The 19,510-nt window shown below is 46.1% G+C and overlaps 2 protein-coding genes across 3 annotated transcripts; one reads left to right on the forward strand and one right to left on the reverse strand.

The window, feature by feature from the left end:
- Window positions 1-191: 191 nt before the first annotated feature.
- LOC124486553 (serine/threonine-protein phosphatase 6 catalytic subunit-like) lies at window positions 192-3,022 on the reverse strand. Its single transcript, XM_047048245.1, has 7 exons — window positions 2,689-3,022; window positions 2,170-2,265; window positions 1,992-2,057; window positions 1,732-1,873; window positions 1,497-1,576; window positions 1,139-1,348; window positions 192-1,009 (listed from the first exon to the last, which is right to left on the reverse strand). Exons 1-7 carry the CDS (start codon window positions 2,761-2,763, stop codon window positions 761-763), a joined length of 918 nt encoding a protein of 305 aa, XP_046904201.1. The 5' UTR covers window positions 2,764-3,022; the 3' UTR covers window positions 192-760.
- Window positions 3,023-3,872: 850 nt separating this feature from the next.
- Window positions 3,873-19,507, forward strand: LOC124486566 (multiple epidermal growth factor-like domains protein 9). Of its 2 annotated transcripts, none has more exons than XM_047048261.1 (6): window positions 3,873-4,567; window positions 7,477-7,675; window positions 13,497-13,636; window positions 14,560-14,709; window positions 16,811-17,083; window positions 17,219-19,507. In XM_047048261.1, exons 1-6 carry the CDS (start codon window positions 4,003-4,005, stop codon window positions 17,737-17,739), a joined length of 1,848 nt encoding a protein of 615 aa, XP_046904217.1. In that variant the 5' UTR covers window positions 3,873-4,002; the 3' UTR covers window positions 17,740-19,507. The 2 variants fall into 2 exon arrangements, with proteins under 2 accessions (XP_046904217.1, XP_046904218.1); XM_047048262.1 differs by having other exon boundaries at window positions 3,874-4,567; window positions 16,814-17,083.
- Window positions 19,508-19,510: the final 3 nt, after the last annotated feature.

Genomic DNA, 19,510 nt, shown 5'->3' on the forward strand with positions numbered 1-19,510 from the left:
ACATCTTCTACAAATATCACAAGGGCTATCCCATTTTTTCTCCACTAATTTGTAATGTTAAAGATTAGACATTCATTTCTCTACTGTCCACGGTAGTTCTGTTTCAATTCACTGATTTCAGTCAACAAAACAAACATTGCACACTTAAACTAGATAATAATTTTATTATGAAACATATTAGCTTTGACAAGTTTTTTAGATTCATACCATGTATTTATTAATGTATCACAAGACAGCACAAAGTGCATAATTTATTGAAACATGAGCATAAAATCAGTATTGCTGAAGTGCAATTTTAATTGCAGTGCTAGTCTTTGTTTACTCAATACATACAACTTGATACATTTTCAATACAAAAATAACAGTAAACGTTATGAAATAACAGCAATTGCTATTGAGGAAAAAAAAAACTGTGCCACCAATGAACCGGCAAATGTATAAATTAAGTTTTTGTTTACCACGTAATTTGAGTGTGCCACTAAATGAGTGAACCACAACAATTGTGGTTCTAAACTTTTGTTAGCTGTAAAGAAAGGCTTTATTGAAGACTTACTTTGTTTATATACTCAGTCAGCTACAGTGAATCTGAGGAATCGCCTAAGTCTGATACTTAATGGTATTAACAGTGCATTTTTATTGTCACCAAAAGCCGATATGTAAATATTCCAATACGGTATGTACAAGTAACAAAACCAAATGTGCCAAGAAAAAAAAGTGGTGAAAATAAGCGTGGCTTGGGCAAAAGACAGAAGAGTTGTGTTTACAGAAAATATGGTGTTGTCGTCCTGGGTGGAATTACCCTCTCTGAGTCAGGCACTGCCCTGAAGAGCTTAGGCTCCCTCGTGTTAGCGTCTTTGAAGACCATGATAGAAGCAATATTGCCGCAGCGATAGCAGTAGTTAGGAGCCGACCACACGGTAACTAGCTTCTCATCGAACATGAACTTGTAGCCTTCATGTACAAGTTGATGTGCCCGACAAATCAGCTTCAAGTTGTTGATGTGAACAAACTACATATGAGGGAGAAAGGAAGAGAAAAATTAAGATGACAAACGTTCTCCTATAGGAGATGACGCTTCTATTTTCTCACTGATATGAATATTCATTAGGGAATGCTTTTGGAAAAACTAAAATCTTACCTCGTTTGTGACCTTTGCTCCAAACAGCCACCCAGCACCCCTGGGGCTAATGGCCCAGGTGTCTACATCCTCTGGGTCAGACCAGACCAAGTCACAGAAAGCTCCCTTATGGGGGATTTCCTGGTTACGCTCAATGGTTCTGATTTGATCCAGAGTCTTTATGTCTGGAGAGAGGCCGCCATGAACACACAGGATCTGCTCATCCATCAGCTGAAAATATCAAACATACAATTATTATTTTTATATCACCAGAAAAAAAAAACTTTTTGTTATCTTGCTTTTACACTGTGATAAAGAAGCTTGCATTGTACTAAATAGATATGTACATTTGTTTTAAATACTTTGAAACTATACTTACTGCAGCAACTGTCAGCATATCAAACACTTTCGTACAATAACGCCAGGCGTTGGCATTTCCATATTTGGTTTGGCATTCATCTGTAAGACAAAACACATTTAAATAAAGACTCACAAAAAGCAACAAGGACTTTAAAAAAAACAAGCATATCCATGCAATATGCACATCAGGTAGAAGCCAATCCAACCATGAAGTCAGTGCCAGTCTTTATTGAAAATCTCAATATTAATCTCACCATAAAAGCCATAGACTTGAGTAATCTGTCTGCTCTCATGATTCCCTCTCAGTAATGTGATGCGGTCTGGCCACTTGGCCTTTAACACCAGCAGGTACGTGAATGTCTCCAAACTGTAATATCCTCTATCGACAAAGTCACCCTAAAGAGATTAAAAACACACTGACATTAATGATCAAGCATGGTGAAATAATCAGTTTATAATCAATAACGTTAAATTATTAACAAGTCCAGGAGAGAATAGCTGAATGCATACACACCATGAATATATAATTTGTGTCAGGGACCTGTCCCCCGGTTCTGAATAATTCGCACAGATCATAAAACTAAGGGTAAAAAAAAAAGATAAGCAAGGTTAATTTCTTTAACCATATTAACACTTTTAATGATAGAGATGTATAATCTGTAAGTGTGACTAATGCATTTGACTATGTTTACCTGTCCATGTATATCCCCACACACTGTCACTGGGGTGGAGACAGGCTGGACATTTGATTCCTCGAGCAATAGGTCGCAAACATAGTCACATAGTCTCTGAGGGGGGGGGGGGGGGGGGGGGGGGGGGGGAGCATACGCAATACAACGGTTCATATTTATCATTAAAAAACGTTCCAGCCAAAAAAGCATGACATGCCTCTGGCTTTTGTAATTTATTGCTAGGTAGACTAGTTTGCTTGTGTTGTATTTAGCTAACCCTGTCAGGAAGTGACAATAAATCAACGTCATTACAACTAAACTAAGCATCGCTTTCAAATGTAAACTTAATAACATAAATATGAACATTGGTGCTTGATAGTTATAAAAACAGTATCTACCTACCGTTCGCTACTGGCTACTACTAGTACAAGGAAGTGAAGTTAGCTAGCTCGCTATGCTACGCAACAAACCATTTACTTGCATGTGCATTATGCTGCTAAAATACTAGATCACAGACTGTGAATGCAAGGCCATAGATACCTTGAGATCGTTTTCGGGTAGGTATTTGCACTGCTTTGCGATCTCTGCATATTTGTCCAAATCTAGTGGCGCCATTGTACCTGTTCCTGTCAAACTAGCTAGTGCAAGCTAGGTCAACTAGCACTACTGCTGTCAAAATCACGTAAAATGATGCTGCTGCTGGTTGACTTGAATTTTGCATCGTTTAATATACCTGGGCTGCCCGGCACACCGCCGGTATTAATTTCATTAAATTAAAAACCTGTTGTTCAGACACCACTGGTTGGTTGTTTATATTTGGTTGGTGACGTACTTTTCATTTCTCCGATCATCACCAATGTTGTAATTAATACAAATGTTTGAGTCGCCCACTGGTGGCAAGTCCTGCTTTCTGTCTGTAGAGGAAGAAGCACATTTGGACGCACCGTGGCGCACTAACACAACTGACAAGTGACTTTGAGCATCAAGGCCACGAAGTGGCACAAATTCAAGTGGGTTGAAATGACTTTCAAAAAATGTTAAATGTTAAACGCAAATTTCCTCCAAATTATTTGTAGGCTACAATATCAAAGATAAGATTTCTTTATTGATAACAAAGTGTGTGTAGCCTACTCTTCAGCCCAATTACAACATTTTCATTAGCGACTGAATGTGAAACTCCAGAGTCTAATGCCTAGAATAAAAGTCAAAGACCACAATAAAGGTCAAAGTCGGACAAAATTCACGGTGATTCATGAGTTTATTTTATTTAACCAACTCTCCAGTTATTAGCCTATGAGCACACTCATTGATGTATCATCTCATGGCAATAAAAAACAAAGATGTGTAAGGCGGATGCGCTGCCAGTTTAATTTAACATAGCCTACTGTAAACGACTCTGGAATAACCCTTTGGGCATTTGTTGAAAGTGTTGGAATGAGTTTGTTTAAGGCCAAATCTGTTTACTATTAACATTTTACTTGAAGAAATGAAATCATCAGGAAAGATTTTACAGTCGGAATTGGAATGTTTTTAATATCTGACTTATTGAAAGCCCCTGTGGTTTTCGCGTTTCGGTACCCACAGATGGTCTAGTGGGCGGAGTTTTTGAATACAACAAATCGGATACAGCCATAACAACGCCCAACACCTCCCCTTAAAATCCTATTGGCCAATGGTTATGGCAATCCAGTGATTCGCGATAGGTTGCACCGAATGTGAAACACGGGAGCCGCTTGATACAATAATCGTACAGCCGCCGAGGACATCAATGGTGGAGTACGCAAACGAGTCCATTCAGGGAAAGGTCTGAGAAAGACCATTATTAGGGCTTTACATGGAGAGCTGAAATTAAGTATGAGGTTAACGTCCTTAATGATGTACATATATCCGGCTTTGCTATTTATTTTGTATGTGTATATTGGATTTTCTGAAGCCGCACCGCGCGTCAACCCCTACGATGCGTCGTCTAATGTTATCTCCAGGAAGCCTCGCTCAGCCTCCGAGACTCTGGAGTCTTATTACACCATCATGCCTAATCGCTTACCTGAGGACAGATTTGTGCTAGGCCCTTTGCCTGGGTTTACACCTTCTCCCAGCATTGCTTCTACCGGCGTGACCAGCAATACGAGACCTGTCTCTGCATCTCATGTCTCGGGAACCGCAACCACCTTTCAGCCACCAACAACAGATCCAACTACACCGAGCATAGAATCTATATCAACAACTAGAGACCAAATAACAGCTTTTATCTCCAGAATATCTGGTTCTAGCAAAAGATCCACTGATGCACAAACATCAGTTTTCCCCCCTGAAAAAATGATGCAGACCATGGTCTCCATGGTTTCACAGCGTACCACTAATAATGCATGGCCTGCAGATATAATCGAAACTCATATTACCTCAACCGAAAATAGTCAAGGTGAGTTTCTTTTATTTTATATGAAATATGCATGCATAACGTTCAGCTGTATCTCCAAACAACACCTCCATTTGAGAGAAAAAAAATACATACATTTTCTCATGCCTCAATGTATGACGATAAAAAAAATTATCATCACAGCACGTTCAGGTTTCAAAATGGTTGCAATACCAGTTTCTTTTATTATAAATAGTTAACCACTGTAAGACGTTTTAGTGCTCTCTGCACTGCCTTGACGCATGGAATGCGGCCGAATAATCTGTCAGATTGCAACAATGGATATGCTACCCTGTATCATGGACGCCTTTATCCCTCCCAAATTGTATATTTTAACCTTCTGTACAATCGTGGGAACGTTCATTGTACATGCAATCATTCAATGTAGTACATCTAGTGTAGCCTGCGATTAATAATAATGTGAATAATAATCACATTTCGACCACTTTGAACAGGGCCTTTTATTATAGGAGCTGACATTGTGCCTAATGCAGCTGGGAGGGGGTGGGGGGTGATGGGGGTCTACCCCGTTGTTTTGTCTATTTATCCAATCCCCCACAGTCCTCCTCCACAATCAGGAAGCGTGTTCTATCAAGGTGTTTTCGTAGACGTTGGCCCACTAAATTAAGCCCAGGAGCGTCTGCTGCTTTGACAGCTGTTTGATCTCATTATGTCTAAAAAACATCCGTAGAGTGAAAGGGGTGAGGGGGGGATATACCGCATCCAAAATGGCCAGTCCAAGAAGCCCCTGTGCCTTTCTTCACCTCTCTGCCTCATGTATTCAATGTGCAATGATGGGCTCACTGACTGAGCCTCTGCTGACAGAAGTCTGTTTACTCCTGTAAATATACAACACTATACATTTGCCGCTACACTGTGGACTGTGAGAGTGTGTCTTATGCTGTGCAGTTTGTCAGTCCTATTTGCCAAAATTTGTGCCCAAGTCTTTGTTAAGCTATAAAGGTCACTCTGGTACATCTCAGATGACAATGTAAACAATAGGTTCACCTTGGTTTATGCCTCACCTCAAACAACTGTCTAAGGATCTGTGTCATTGACGTGCGCCCAAGTGTTCCTCCCTAAGTGTCTATGATTTCTACCAGTCATCATTGTGAAGTGCATACTCCCTAGCCTATTTTAAAACTAGGAATTTGTATTGAAGTACAAAGGTATGAACGGGAGTTAGACAACCAAATGTTCCTGTTCTTTTGTAACATAAACACTGTCATGGAGGGTGTGTCAAGCGAGATAGAGTAGTCATGTTACGGAATTGTTATTATTTCTTTCATCTGTCACATGTCTGTCTGTAGCATACCTGAACCATGCAACCACACTTGCAGGTTACCTAACTGGGAAAAAAACCCAACCATGGGCAGGTGAGGTGAAGATCCCTTGCTTTATTTTCCCTCCAAACTGCACCCACAGTTTCTGTTAAAAAACATACCAAACCAGTTTGGTGGTTTAACCAATTGTTCAGCCTGGTTTCACCAAATTGAATTGACCCTGCCTATTCTAAATCTATCATAAAGTAGGCCCAGAGAAAGGTTTATATTTTATAATTACATTATATATTATTATTTTTTATATTTTGGGACTAGGTCTAGTCAGGGGAAATATACCTTTTTGTCTTCCTTTTACATTACTTTTGTCCCATCCTCCAGGCTAAAAAGACCAAGTAAAGTGTGTGTGTGTGGGCACAAGTGGTAATCTGAGTTGCACGAGATCTCACTGTCCAGGGGCAGATACTGGCCGACAGTTCTCTATAGGACATGACTTCTGTGAACAAGTGGAAAGCCGACAAGGCTGTCCAGGCTTGCATAACCATGCCTTTGCACTGTTACATAAAGGTTCTGTAACAGCAGCTAGAGATTGGGAAGCCTAATGTTTACAGCTAGAGAAAATTACATTAAGCAGACTTTGATTTCCATAGCAATCCCCCAAAATATTGCCAAACCAAATACTGTACACAGTGGATCTTGTTTGCTTCAAAAGCTACCTGTCTCATAACAGAGGCATACTTCTGACCAAGCAACGTTTCCTTTGTTTTGACACACAGTTCTAAATCTCATTAAATGTTAACAACCTCCAGAAAATCAAAGTACAGGATAATCTATAACATATTCTTATACTGTAACCATAAAAGTGAACACATGTAGCCATAAGGACATTCCTTTACCCCTAACATAATGGTCATGGTCACAAACAATTTCAGCTGTATGTTTTTTTTCTTCTTCCGTGACCGCCGCCATGTTTCCATATCGGCAAACTACAGCCATTAAGTAATGATTTACAGTAGACTGTAGGTCACAGTGCTGCAGTGCTGTTTGGCTGTCACCCCTATGAGTTACACTTAGAGCAACCTGTCTCCTATAATAACAGACGAGAGCTCAAGGGAAACTTCCTTATGAAACTCCTCATGAAGCAGTTGAGCCCGCTATGGCTCAGTACAAAACCACAGGACCGTCTCTAGCACTTCTCTGGCCTGCCCCCCCCCCTCCCCCTCTGCATCTCTCTTTCTCTTTCTTTTTCACTGGTAAGCAGAACACAGTGAGAAGGAGAGGGAGAGGGAGAGGGAGAGGGGGAGAGAGAGAGAGAGAGAGAGAGAGAGAGAGAGGGGCGGTGGGGGGGGTCTGGAATCATCCCTGTGGCTGCTCACCAAACCTGAGCTTGGATGAATAATAGATAAGCCGTCAGCAATCTACAGGGTCATCCACATGTCTGGCTCATCTTCCACCCTTGCAACACGCAGTGTGAATTTGAATATGTAAAATCTCGACGTATGGCTTCGTAGGCCGGGATCCAATGCATAGGCCGCACACGCATATCATCATTGAATATTGTATCGGCGTGTGGTCAGTGTTTTGAACGCAGTCCTCTTCTCCTCCCCTTCCCTTCTTTGTCCAAATGTGTAGAGGTTCTTTGCAACTGCAGTAGCGAAGGGGTTCTGGACCCAGACGACTGTGACCAGAGCACAGGCCAGTGTGCCTGCATGTCGGGGTACACGGGCCTGCAGTGTGAGGACTGTGAGGAGGGCCACTTCACCAACGGTACCACCGGCTGCCTCCCCTGCGGCTGTGATTCCTTCGGCGCTGTGAACCCCCTCTGTGACAGGTGAGAGCGTTGTCCACCTCACACACCAACACCACAGGACTTTGACACGATCACGTCACCCGTCCAGTCATAGCCAAGCGAGTCTTATCTAGGTACAGGTCAGGGATTGAGTTGAGGAATGTTGAACTGTATGAGTGAAGGGTGTTCTGGTGTTTGGCTGCTGGCCCCCGAGCATTCTGTTTATCTCCTCTGAGTCATCGCGTGGAGTCATTCCCCTGCTCATCTGGATCAGTAGCAGAGCCAGTGAGACCATCAGCCCCCGCGCCCGCCGGGGAGACTGTGGAGGTCCGCTCTCGGTTCCATTTTGAGAGCCAAACCAAACACCATAACTTACACTGAGTTTTTCTGTTTATCGTAAGAAGCTCGACTCGGAGGAAGGCAGTGTGTGTGGGTTAGGAACATGGTAAAAATAGCTGCTGTATTTTTGCTTCTAACCATTGAAAGGAATGTGACTGGTCAGAAAGAATCCATGAGGTATATATGGTGTTGCGACATGGTCAACGACAGTGAATCGACTCCGAAGAACAGACTGACGTTCAATCCAGATACACATGGTGTTATTATTGAAGAGAACCGAAGCATATGACCTGCATCATCATTGCCTAATCTAGTAATAGAACGATGTGCAGTGCAGTAAAACTCAGATGAAGTGGATAACGAGTATGGGGCGTTTGTGGCTCGAAGCCTTCACACGAAAGCACACATATGATCCTTCTCAGACAGTCTGAGCCTACTATAAACAGTGCTAGCCACACTAGCATAGCACAGCCTAGCTCGCTCAGTGGGTAATCACTATGATTTACACAGATTAGCCAGCTCCAAGACCCCCTCCAGGCTTCAGCTTTAGGGAATGTCTCTTATTTAGTGACAGGGCGTCAAGCCCACAGATTGCGCTTATTGTCTCGTTCATCCTATAATTGGATGGAAATATAAATGCATTCGCTGAGGTTTGCTCAGCGTACCACCAGGTCCACATGGTATTGAAACCACAGAGGAAGAATGAGATTAGATTCATTGTATCTACCATGCACTGGTTCAGAAACATTCAGCATACACACTGTCAGAAATTTGAATGGAATATTTAGACTGAATTATTTTGCTGGTTGACTACATTTTGTATAATATTTTTATCAATATTTTATCGCCGTGGGATACCCATGAGATGTTTTCCATTTTATTGTTGGTGTTTCGCCAGTATTGTAGTAAGAATCCACTATTTGGCCCCCAGCCTACTTGGCCTGCACTGTCCACCATGTTGGAAGGAGGCAGCCTTGTTATAAATCACTCGTCTGTAAGATGCAGAGAGTCTTACTGTGTCCCGCTGTGCACTTTACCAAAATAGATCCACAGGGGGCCCAAAAAAAAGGAAAACAGCCGTGGTCAATAGGGTCTGTCTGTCACAGCAAGTGTAACTGACCGCCACTCAGGGCCTCAGGTTGATGATTTGCTCATGCTGATAACAAACAATAATGACTGAACCTATGGACATCCTCAGGAACCAACCGCTGATAGCGAATGACACACACTGTTCGTCAGGGTCGAATAAAGTAGGTTGTAATGTTCTCGTGTGTAGACACCAGGACAGGGCGAAACGAGTCTGAATCTGCCAGATTCCTCCTATTCCTTTTAGTTTGGTCTCATTCCTCAGGGTGTCGAGGGGGAACCGCTAAAGCCCAGCTCTGTTTTACTGCTCACAGCTAAAAGGGAGGTTTTGTTGTTCTACGTTTTCTCACAAGCATGACTGAAGATTCTGATGGCCACTTTCCCTATTACAGTATGTGTACAAGGGGACTTTATTTAACAGACCGGTAGCAATCACGCCTTCAGATGATTTGAGACCCTCTACTTTTTTTTTCTGCGGAAAGCTCTCTGTTGCTAAGAGATTCAAATGTGTACCCTTCTGAGTTCATGAATTTATATACAGCAACTTTACTGGCTATTTACCTCTCGGCCCACATTAACTGACATTGCTCTGTAATCCAATTTAGTCCATTAGGCAGATAAAAGGAAATTAGGAATGTAATTTGTCAGTATTTTATAAACTGGTCTGATTGAAATAGCTTCCTTCCGCCATAACAGTTGTATCAATAGTTTATTTGGGTCAGTCCTTCCAGGCATCGTTTGCAAAGTTGCACATCATTTTTTTTTATCGAATGGTGCCACAGTTGGTAATGAAATATTGATTGTGGGTGCAGATGTTTCCGCCTGGTCTTTTGGTCTCACTGTCTCACATACAGTAGCCTGATTTGAATGATCGTCAGCAGCCCTTTCTCTCTTACATGTAAATCAGACATTTATACAGCCCAGTGGCATGCCCAAAATGTTTTCTCCACAGTGAAAGGGTTGTATCATTATTAACCAGGTTTGTCAGGGTCACACACAAACACAGATGTTTGGCACCTTAGCATAGCTTTGTTGGCTACATTGATTTAAGAGACTTTTAGCTTGTATCCTGACCTGAAGTAACTTACAAGCTTCCCTTTATAAGCTGTAGTGTCGGTTTCCTTAGGGTGCTGAAAAGAGCACAGTAGTGAATCCGACAAGCCCCTGCTCCAGTTCCACAGCTGGGTGCTCTGACAGAAACAGACGTGGATCGTTGCTGCATGCGTTTGTTTTGCCCGCTAACTCGGGCCAGCTGCAGGCGACCACACACTGACATAAACGGTCGACGGCGTCCAAGCCAGTGTGTGTGACCACGGGCCCAGTGGGGCGGCTTTGTTGCCGCGATGGCAGAGGAGCGCAGAGGCTCCTTTACGACCTCCATCACATTGTGAGCTGCGTTACATAACTGACCCACTGTGTGATCCTGAGCCCTCCCCTCTTTAGAACGAAGCACAACTCCTGGCCCTTGTTGTTAATGCCCTCTCTTTGAATCGTTGGTGCTGGCAGCTCAGACAGGCAATGGGCCCCGCTTAGAGTGGATCAGTGTGCAGCTCTCCTGTCGGCCTCACTTCCCCCTAGGTGAAGGACAACTCTTAAGAAGAATCTGTGATGTCTCCCCCCTGGCCACTGTGCCAGGGGGGGCTCCTATGTTCTATTGTGATGCCTGAGGCATGCGCGGAGCATGTCCGGCATTACCATGGCAGCAGCGCAACGGAACGGGGTTAAGCCTCGTTTGAGACGTAATACTGACCTACTTAATATGCAGCTCTAACGCAGAGCGGTTGGCCCGCCTGAGCCTTCATCCTAGCGAAACCCTAACCAAAACAATAACAAACCCCTCCTTCCCCCCTCCCCCCTGTCAAAGTGGAGAAAACACAAGTCTGCGTTCATGAGGCATGAACAGGAACCTAGGATTACTGCTCATTGTGAGGGAGGGACAAGCCTTATAATAATATCCAGGTCTTAGCTGTCTCTGGAATGCACAGTGTCCACCCCCCTAACCAGCCCCTTGGCCCTTTCATGCCTCTGGTTGATACTGTTGTGGGAGCAACTCAAAAAGGATCCCTCACTGGAACCCTGTGTAGGCCTTGCTCCCCCTCTGTGTTTCCATCCTAAGTCAGGGGGACAATCTGTTCACTGCCCGTATCCGCCATTTGTAATGCCATGCCGTCATAAAGAGTTGGTGTGGGAGAGGCTGGAAGCGTCCCACAGATGGTAGGTTCTGTCCCAGGCCGGGTCCTGGGCGAGGGGCAGCTAGAGAGAGATGAGAGAGAGGTGGGCCATCAATCTGTGCTCAGAGGGGTGCTACTGTCGTGTGCGACACTGTCCCGGTGAAAACATATTAGACTCTGAGATTTTCTCACCATCTGCTGTCCTTTGGCGAGAATAGAAAAGCCTCTTACATCAGAGAGACTGAATCACTGGAACTGACGTGGGGGGAAGCGCGTCTACATTTCCTGTGCGTTTTCTTCACCAGGGAGAGAGGTGTGGGGAACAGCCATACAGCGTTCGCCACATTTGGTTACACAACTCAGGGGAGAGGAGGAAAAAAACCTGCTCGGTTTTCTATGTGGCCACCATATCTCACCATACCTCAGCTCCCTGTTTTGCTGTTTTGGGGATGGTTGTTGTCAGACGTGATAATAGGGTCATGTGACGGTGCACGTGTCCTTTGTCTACCCCACACGTTGTTGGGGTGTGTGTCTTTGTGTTTCTTTGTGTGCGTCTGGGGCCCATACAAAGCTGTTGATCTCCTCTCCATGTTCTCCACAGTGCCCTTACGCCCCACTTGGCATTACCATTGAAGCGTCTTATTTGCTTCAAGAGCAGTGGTCTACCCAAGCCTGGCCTCATTTGAATGAGGCTCATGCGCACACTCAGGCAAATGGCACTTGCTCCCTCTCCGAGTAGAGTTATTGAAAGTAATCATCCGCTGTTCCATTGTATCCATGTTGATGAATCCTGCCGGTGATGAAGGCTGCTCGGGCCTGGCTCAAGGCTGCGCGTCCTTGAGAGTTTGGAATAAACCCTGGGAGCACGGGTGCAGGGATGTGCCCTCCCTCTGTGAACGAATACCCCCCCCCCCACACACACACACACACACCCCACCCCCCTCTCCTGGCCGCGTGGGACGGCCTGATGTATAATTCAACAGCAGCCAGTGTGTTTTAGTAGGCTAACCACGCAGCCCCGAGAAAATGCAGGTGAAACACAGGCAACTGTTGGCATTTGGACAGGACCCATTAGTGAATGAAATAAGTCATTTGGGAAAGCGCCCAAGAGGTGGGGCACTAAAGAGCTCACATCTAATTGGAATTAAGTAGGTGAGAGCAGGACTGGATAATCAAACAGAAAGCACGCTCCACCGTGATTGGTTCTTTCCAGCTGATAGCAATCCTTTACACAGCTCGACAAACATGTCGACTCCTACGCACGTTCGAGTGCAGCGGAGCTGTTTGAACCAATCTGCTATTACTTTCGTGAAAATGTGCTTTCACCAACATTAGTGGTAAATCAGGACGACGTTTCATTTCATTCGCTCGCGTGTGTTTGTACTTCAGGACAAACTCAGATTGAATACAAGACCGTAGGCAGTAGCGTTTAAACGAATGATCGCTCGAGACGGATCTTTCACAAGCCCGGCCGCTCCCTCTCTTCCTAGCCGGAGACGGGGGCCCTGGGGAATGGGCTTCTCCCTCCTCAGTCTCACTGAGAGCACTTGAGACCCGCTTGAATCCCTGACGGGAGTCCCACAGGTGCCCCGACCCACTCAGCTCTCAAGGTCACGGCGTGTGATGAGAAAACCTGGCTGCAAAGAGGCCCCCGTTCCAAGGAAAGACTGTCACATGCCTGCCTCCCTGCTCTTTTTGTCAACAAGGCCTCACCGGCCTTGGACCAGATGTTGTTCCTGAACCTTCCAGTCTGGGACTCAGACCCCCCAAAGAACAACCCTCCCTAGCAGCCCCAAACCACACCAGACATGTTCATGGAATAATATATGAAAGGTCTAGACAGCTTTGAACTGCAGGAGGATGGGAGGCTAGGCTAACCCATGACATTGTGACCAGCTTGGAGAGGCCCGTGCTTCCTACAGAGCGGAGGGTCTGGTGGATGAGGGCACCGAGTGTGAGTTATGGGGAGCAGATGGATTGATGAGAGAACCCACTGAAGGGGAACCTGCCGGAGCTCATGCGTGGAATCGCCCGGAATCATCTGCTGCGAATAGAGCGCCATGGCTAATCCCGTTTCCCCCATTAGAGGCTCTCTAGCTGAATACGGAGGCTTTTTCTAAGCGAGCACGGAGGGTCCCTTTTTGAACGGATCAGGTCCTCTCCCCAAGCCCTCAGTTCACCAAAGCATGAGGGAGTCCTTTGTTTGATGAGCCCCGCATTATCTGAAAGATGAAGTACTCACCTGTGCGTCGTTTGCTTTCTTCCAGCTCAGGGATGTGTGTGTGTAAGACCGGCGTGTACGGGCCCAAGTGTGACGAATGCCATCCAGGGTTCTTCCGTTTCAGCAGCACGGGATGCCAGCCGTGCCAGTGCAACAACCACACCAACTTCTGCCACCCCCAATCTGGTAAGCAGCCATACTTCCCTCCCCACCCCACCCCCCCCACACACACACACACACACACACACACACTGAAACCACACGGTCAAGCGTAGCCACCACAGGTTACACTTCCTCCTACGGGCTATCAATCATGAACATGGGAGCGTGTGCTGTTCACCTCCCCAGAGGGCTGTTCTCTGAGAGAACACTCAAAGTTATTGAGAGGCCATGCACGGGGTAAAGGTGGAAGTGGGACTTTTTATATTTATTTTTTATTTTTTTCAAACCCCCATCTGTGATAAAGAGCCAGATGCACACAGGAGCCTTTTCTGTGATCAGAGGAAGAATGCTGTGGATTTACTGAGCTCCTGTTTGACTTCTAGTACCCCTGCGAGCCTTCCCATCCTCAGTGCTATTACGTAAAGAGCACTGGATGCCAACACAGCAAAGTACTCTTGTGTCTACCCAGACAAACAGGGACTTTGCAGTCTTGACTTTGGATGCAAATTGCGTTTGCATCCAAGCAGATTGTTTCTCCCTCTGAGTCCTTGTTCGTGATTGCATTGGCGTAATAACCAGAGGCATCCTTTACAGACAGGAAGGTCAAGGGATAGAAAACAAGGCAGCCAATATCAGATATCAGGCTACCTGCGCTTAGTGTATTCATAGACCACAGATGACCTCCTGGATTCACCACGGTTTCATCCTGCATCCACTCGACCATGAAGGCCAAGGCCAGCTTCTGTGAACCCATTAATGACAGATAAAAGCTAGGCCTCAATCTCAACTGTACTAATGTTGATCATATAAAGACCCAGACACAGGCTTTTACTAATGAAATGAATAATTAATCATTTTAAAGGGATAATAATAAAACATTGCAACAACCCCCCCCCCCCCATTTCCCTCAGAATAAGTTCCAATTTGTTCTCTTGTTTCTTCTACAGGCCTCTGTCTGAACTGCGTGGACAACACCCGTGGAGCCTACTGTGAGGAGTGCAAGCTCAAGTTCTACCGGAGCCCCGGAGCTGCCCCGACAGACGCTTGTGTCTCCTGCCCCTGCTCCAACACCAGCTCCACCGGCAGCTGTCAGTCTGGTGAGGATCCAGGCCCCCCCCCCCGGCCAGACCCAGTCAGTCCGCTCCTCACTCCTCGTCTGTGGGTCACATCGGTCAGGGCTGCGAGGGTGCTTTGGATGGTCGTTACTTTTCAGCTGACTCACTGTCCTGTGGGTAGCCTCGGCATCGATATATACATTCCGGCTGATACCAGAGCAGCATATCTGTTTTATCTGGCAGATAAGATGCGTAACCACAGCGTATCGAAGGTGAAAATAATTTTTAAGGGCAAGCAGATTTGGAAAAAAAGCATTGAAGTGAATTAGCCAGCCGAGGTTTGAGCCCTGAAGTCAGAGACACGGACAGGGCCCCTGTCACTTCCCCTGTCCTCTCCCTCTTCTCACCTCTCCCACCCTCCAGCCGGACCAATCAGCAGCCGCCATGTGACTTCTGACGGCTTCCCATTGGTTCCTAGTGGCCTGGCAACAGCCATGTGGAGAGGGTCAGAGGCTGTCAGGTTGTGTTTGCCCAGCCAGGGCCACGGGGTGGGGGGTGTTATGCAGCGTCACTGAGCATGAGGCAGTGGGAGGGGAAGGGACACGCATCAGGCTGAGCTGAACATGGAACACACATGAGCACAGCTGGGCCACTTCACAGCAAGTCAGGCAGCAGCAGAGCAGGGTGGGGGCGGGGGGGATGGGCACCATGCAGCCTTCAGAAAGCTATGGAGGAGGATGCTGTGTGTGTGAGGAGTCAGTCGAGATGTTCCCTGACAGCTAGCCCCATGAGATGAAGCCCGCAGATCTCTAAACGCTGTTAGCCTGGATGGGGGGGGGAGCATATGGAGGATGGGATGCATATGGAGAGAACTGTATAGGGAGATGGAGACACGAGCCCCAGGCACAGGTTGCCCTGGCAACTGACAAATGGAAGGGGAGGGGGGGGGGGGTTGGTACCACAATGCAGTATCATGTCAAGGAACTGCAGGAGGCCTTCCACATATGCTGATTGGACGTAGGGTGTTTGTTAACAAAACATCTTTTTATATTGTGAGCGAGGGGGCAATTACAGGGTGCGAGTGAGTAGCGCGTCCAGAATGTAGGTCACACATATTAAATGATCCGTGCACGGCCTCTCTTTTCTCAATGGTACAGGATGGCTCGTCTCATTCATCCTTAGGCTAACAAAACATTGACTTTCCCTCTCTCTTCCAGTCTATCTCTCTCTCTCTTGCTCCACACATACTCTCTAAGCGAGAGCGAACGAGAGAACAACTGGAGTGAGAATGAAAGCGAGGCCTGCCAGGGTGCGGAGGGAAATGCAGCAGGGGCTGCTGGGTAAATAACCAGGTCAGGTTCCGTGTAGAGGTCCCAGGCCCTGGTCCTGACTGGGTCACGTTTCCTTCCTAGTGGCCATGACACTTCGTCTCTCTGCTGGGCCCAACTTCAGCCCCGAGAAACCCAATGAGAATCAGAGAAAGTCCAGAGAGGTGTTGTTCGAAGTGAAACGGCGACATGAATTCACTATCGCTATGTGAGGAGTTGGCCAGCTCATTTGAAAGGTGAACGAGACGTGTTGGAGCATGTCACCCCCCCCCCCTCAGGGCAGGGAGTGGAGGAGACAGGATGCTTGTCAGCGTTGCCCTCGGAAGAGAAGGTCCCTGTGTGGACGCATCATATTACTGAGGAGCAGAGGCTGGGAGGGAACCCGACCCTGCAGAAGATAGCCATGTGATGTTCATGAAGAATAATGGGGCCCTAAAAAAAAGATGCGTTTTTTTTAAGAATTCAATTGAATTACAGTCGGATTTCACAGCTGTAGCTCTGTGTGTTTTTCAGATAAATATCCCAGGCAAGTTCAGGCACCGTTTCCGAGGCAGGGTTCACATAGTCACTTGAGAATAGTCTGTCCTCTGTATCCCACATTGATTGGTTCTGCGTTGTCCCTCCCTTGTTCCAATCATTAACATGAGCCTAGTTTCCTTGTATGTTTACTGGAAACTCATCCAAGTACAGTCCACTATGTCAAAAAGCATTCATATGGTACATGTACGCCCTCTAGTGGCAGAGCATAAACACAGTCACATTTGTCTGAAGCTCCATAATGACTGTGTGTGTGTGTGTGTGTGCTTTTGTTTCAGCAGACTCTAATGGGTTCCCAGTGTGTGACGGTTGCCTTCCTGGGTACAGTGGTCAGCAGTGTGATAGCTGCAGCGCTGGCTTCCACAGCTCGGCTGGTGGGTGTGTGCCTTGTGACTGCAGTGGGAATGCAGACCCCAGAGGTCCTGCCCAGCTCTGCCACTCGGACACCGGGCACTGCCTGAGCTGCGTCAACAACACCACAGGGCCTCGCTGCCAGCTGTGTGCCCCCGGCTTCACAGGAGACGCCCGTGCCCACAACTGCACCCGCCCAGGTAAAGCATTTACCAGGGGAGAAAGACTGGCCTGGATCAAAACATGCACATTTCAGATAGCAAATTACGATCACAAAAACATCATTTCTGTCTCTCGCATGAATGAACATGGTTAACTTTCGTTCTTTTTTTTAGCATCCCGGGTCATTCCAATCCCAGTAACCAGAACGACATCAGAAGCCCCCAAGACCACAACCACCATGTCTGCTACCCCTTCTACCACTATGACCCCCACCGTGCCCACCAGCGCCCCACCCTCCACCTCCACCACCAACTCCACCACCCTGCTGAGCCCCGCCACCACCCAGGCCCTGCTGACCAGCCTGGGCAGCCCCACGGACAACACCACGGCGGCCCTGACCGAGGTCTCCTGGACCCAGTTCAACATCATCATCCTGGCCGTCATCATCCTGGTGGTGCTGCTGCTCCTGGGCTTTGTCGGGGGGGTCTACACCTACCGCGAGTACCAGAACCGCAAGCTTAACGCTCCCTTCTGGACCATCGAGTTGAAGGAGGACAACATCAGCTTCAGTAGCTACCACGACAGCATCCCCAACGCGGACGTGTCGGGCCTGCTGGAGGACGAGGCCAACGAGGTGACGCCCAACGGCCAGCTGGCGCTCACCACGCACGCCCCAAACTGCTACAAGGTCTAGCCGCTCCACGGGCTGGACGTCACGTGTATGACAAGAGACATGAGTACATGGTTGAAGACCTTTCCGACGCTGCTGGACACACCAAACCCAAAGCTCCCAGTGTAACGACTCGGTAGCCAGTTCAGTCTGGCGCCTCAGAACGGTTCTGCATTAGGACAGACATGACCAAACGGGTTCCGGAAAAACAAAAAAGGGAAGGAATGTTGTTTTGAGTTTGTCTTTAATTTGATCAATCAAGCTCTCTTTTTTGTTGCTCTTGGACACATCATTATTGATTTATTTATCAGTTCATGGGGTGTTTGAATTTTAACATCTCACACACACGCCCCCGTGTAACCCAGCCATAAATGTTGCCACCCCCGGCTTGGTACCAAGCTATTTCCCATGGATTATCTGATACCCTTCCATTTCAAATAATGACTAACCCTAAGGGTTACTCAACGACCAAGTCATACTCTCAGCAGCAACATGCAGAAGACAAAAGAATGGCTAGCCTACACTAGCACCTGACAGGCACCTAACTGCAGGTAGAAAGTGGTATAATTACTGAGGATGATTGGTTTCACCACATGAGAACACCAGTGAAAATGTTGTTGAAAAGTGTAGGGTGCTTTGCTTTACATGTGCCCAGTAGAGTGCGCTGTTGCAGAGTTGGAAGGGTCTAGTTCCTGGAGGGTCAAGATAGGTGAGAGCAAACAGATTCTTATGCAGCTTACTAAAGACCTCACCTGGAGACAAGCGTTTTACAACTTTCAAACGATGAACTGTTTAAGTTATAACTTGAAGAGCGATCTGGTGGAGACAATGATTGTTATTTAATTCATTTTTATTCATTTTTAATTTATTGTTTTAAGTTTTGTTCTGGGGGGGATGCTGCACATGTATGGCGTGTTATTCAAGGTGTTTTATCTCGTGTGCTATATTGAATAGTAATTGAAATGGGCAATATGTTTTCATGTACAGTACATGTCTTCTTGTGAGAGTTGTGGGGGAACATTTAAGACTGCTGGCTAACCTAAAAACATTAATGACCTCATCTCCAGCTCAGATTCTCAAGCTTGATCCTTTTTGAAGAGTTGCCCGGTCTTTTACCGTGAGTATTCAAAGAGGAGTGTATAAATTATAAAGCTGCCCTATCTTGTACCTAGCCTCTACCCACTTATCACTATGGCTTATAACACCTTTATGGACTGTCCCTTTTTCTCTTTCTTTCGTAACCTGCATTTTGGATCTGCAGGTCTAAGAAAGACATAACTCAACAGACGTTGATGAACCAATTCTCCAAGTAGTTATTGTTCATTTTGGCAGTTATTAAAAAATATATATATATATATAATTGGCAGTCTTCGAATTCTGCATAACAGAAATGAATGCGTTGCTTGCCGCAATGCTTCACGACATAATGCCTATGTTTTCTAAGGGGCTAGCCGTCAGCTGACTGTCCACAATTAAAGGGTTAGCTTGTAATGGAACACACTCCTCAGGCACTGTTTCACTGTAAATATGGATAGTACATTGTACAGACGAATGTGAATAGAATCATTAATATTGTACAGGTACGTAGAACTAAGTAGGCCTACTCACTGAAGTCATTCCCCTTCCACAAGAAGGGTACATTTAGGCACAGTTCACAGAGTTGGGAATACACGTTACTCTTCAAGATTCGTTTATCCTAGCTGCTTTTCTCAAGTAGAAATGATGGTGTAAATACTACAAAACTGAGATTTGTCTCAATCATAACATTAAATAAAATTTGATTTATTGGTTAGTC

Source organism: Hypomesus transpacificus, chromosome 24 (genome assembly GCF_021917145.1).
Source record: "Hypomesus transpacificus isolate Combined female chromosome 24, fHypTra1, whole genome shotgun sequence".
Classification (NCBI taxonomy): domain Eukaryota; kingdom Metazoa; phylum Chordata; class Actinopteri; order Osmeriformes; family Osmeridae; genus Hypomesus; species Hypomesus transpacificus.

Bases quoted from the DNA above. Each gene is read 5' to 3' on its own strand.
- LOC124486553 (XM_047048245.1), bottom strand. From the start codon at position 2,763: ATGGCGCCACTAGATTTGGACAAATATGCAGAGATCGCAAAGCAGTGC. The intron at 2,266-2,688 runs GTATCTATGGCC...CCCCCCCCTCAG, and splicing joins TACCCGAAAACGATCTCAAG to AGACTATGTGACTATGTTTG. The intron at 2,058-2,169 runs GTAAACATAGTC...TTTTACCCTTAG, and splicing joins GTGGGGATATACATGGACAG to TTTTATGATCTGTGCGAATT.
- LOC124486566 (XM_047048261.1), top strand. From the start codon at position 4,003: ATGAGGTTAACGTCCTTAATGATGTACATATATCCGGCTTTGCTATTT. The intron at 13,637-14,559 runs GTAAGCAGCCAT...TTTCTTCTACAG, and splicing joins CTTCTGCCACCCCCAATCTG to GCCTCTGTCTGAACTGCGTG. The intron at 17,084-17,218 runs GTAAAGCATTTA...TCTTTTTTTTAG, and splicing joins CCACAACTGCACCCGCCCAG to CATCCCGGGTCATTCCAATC.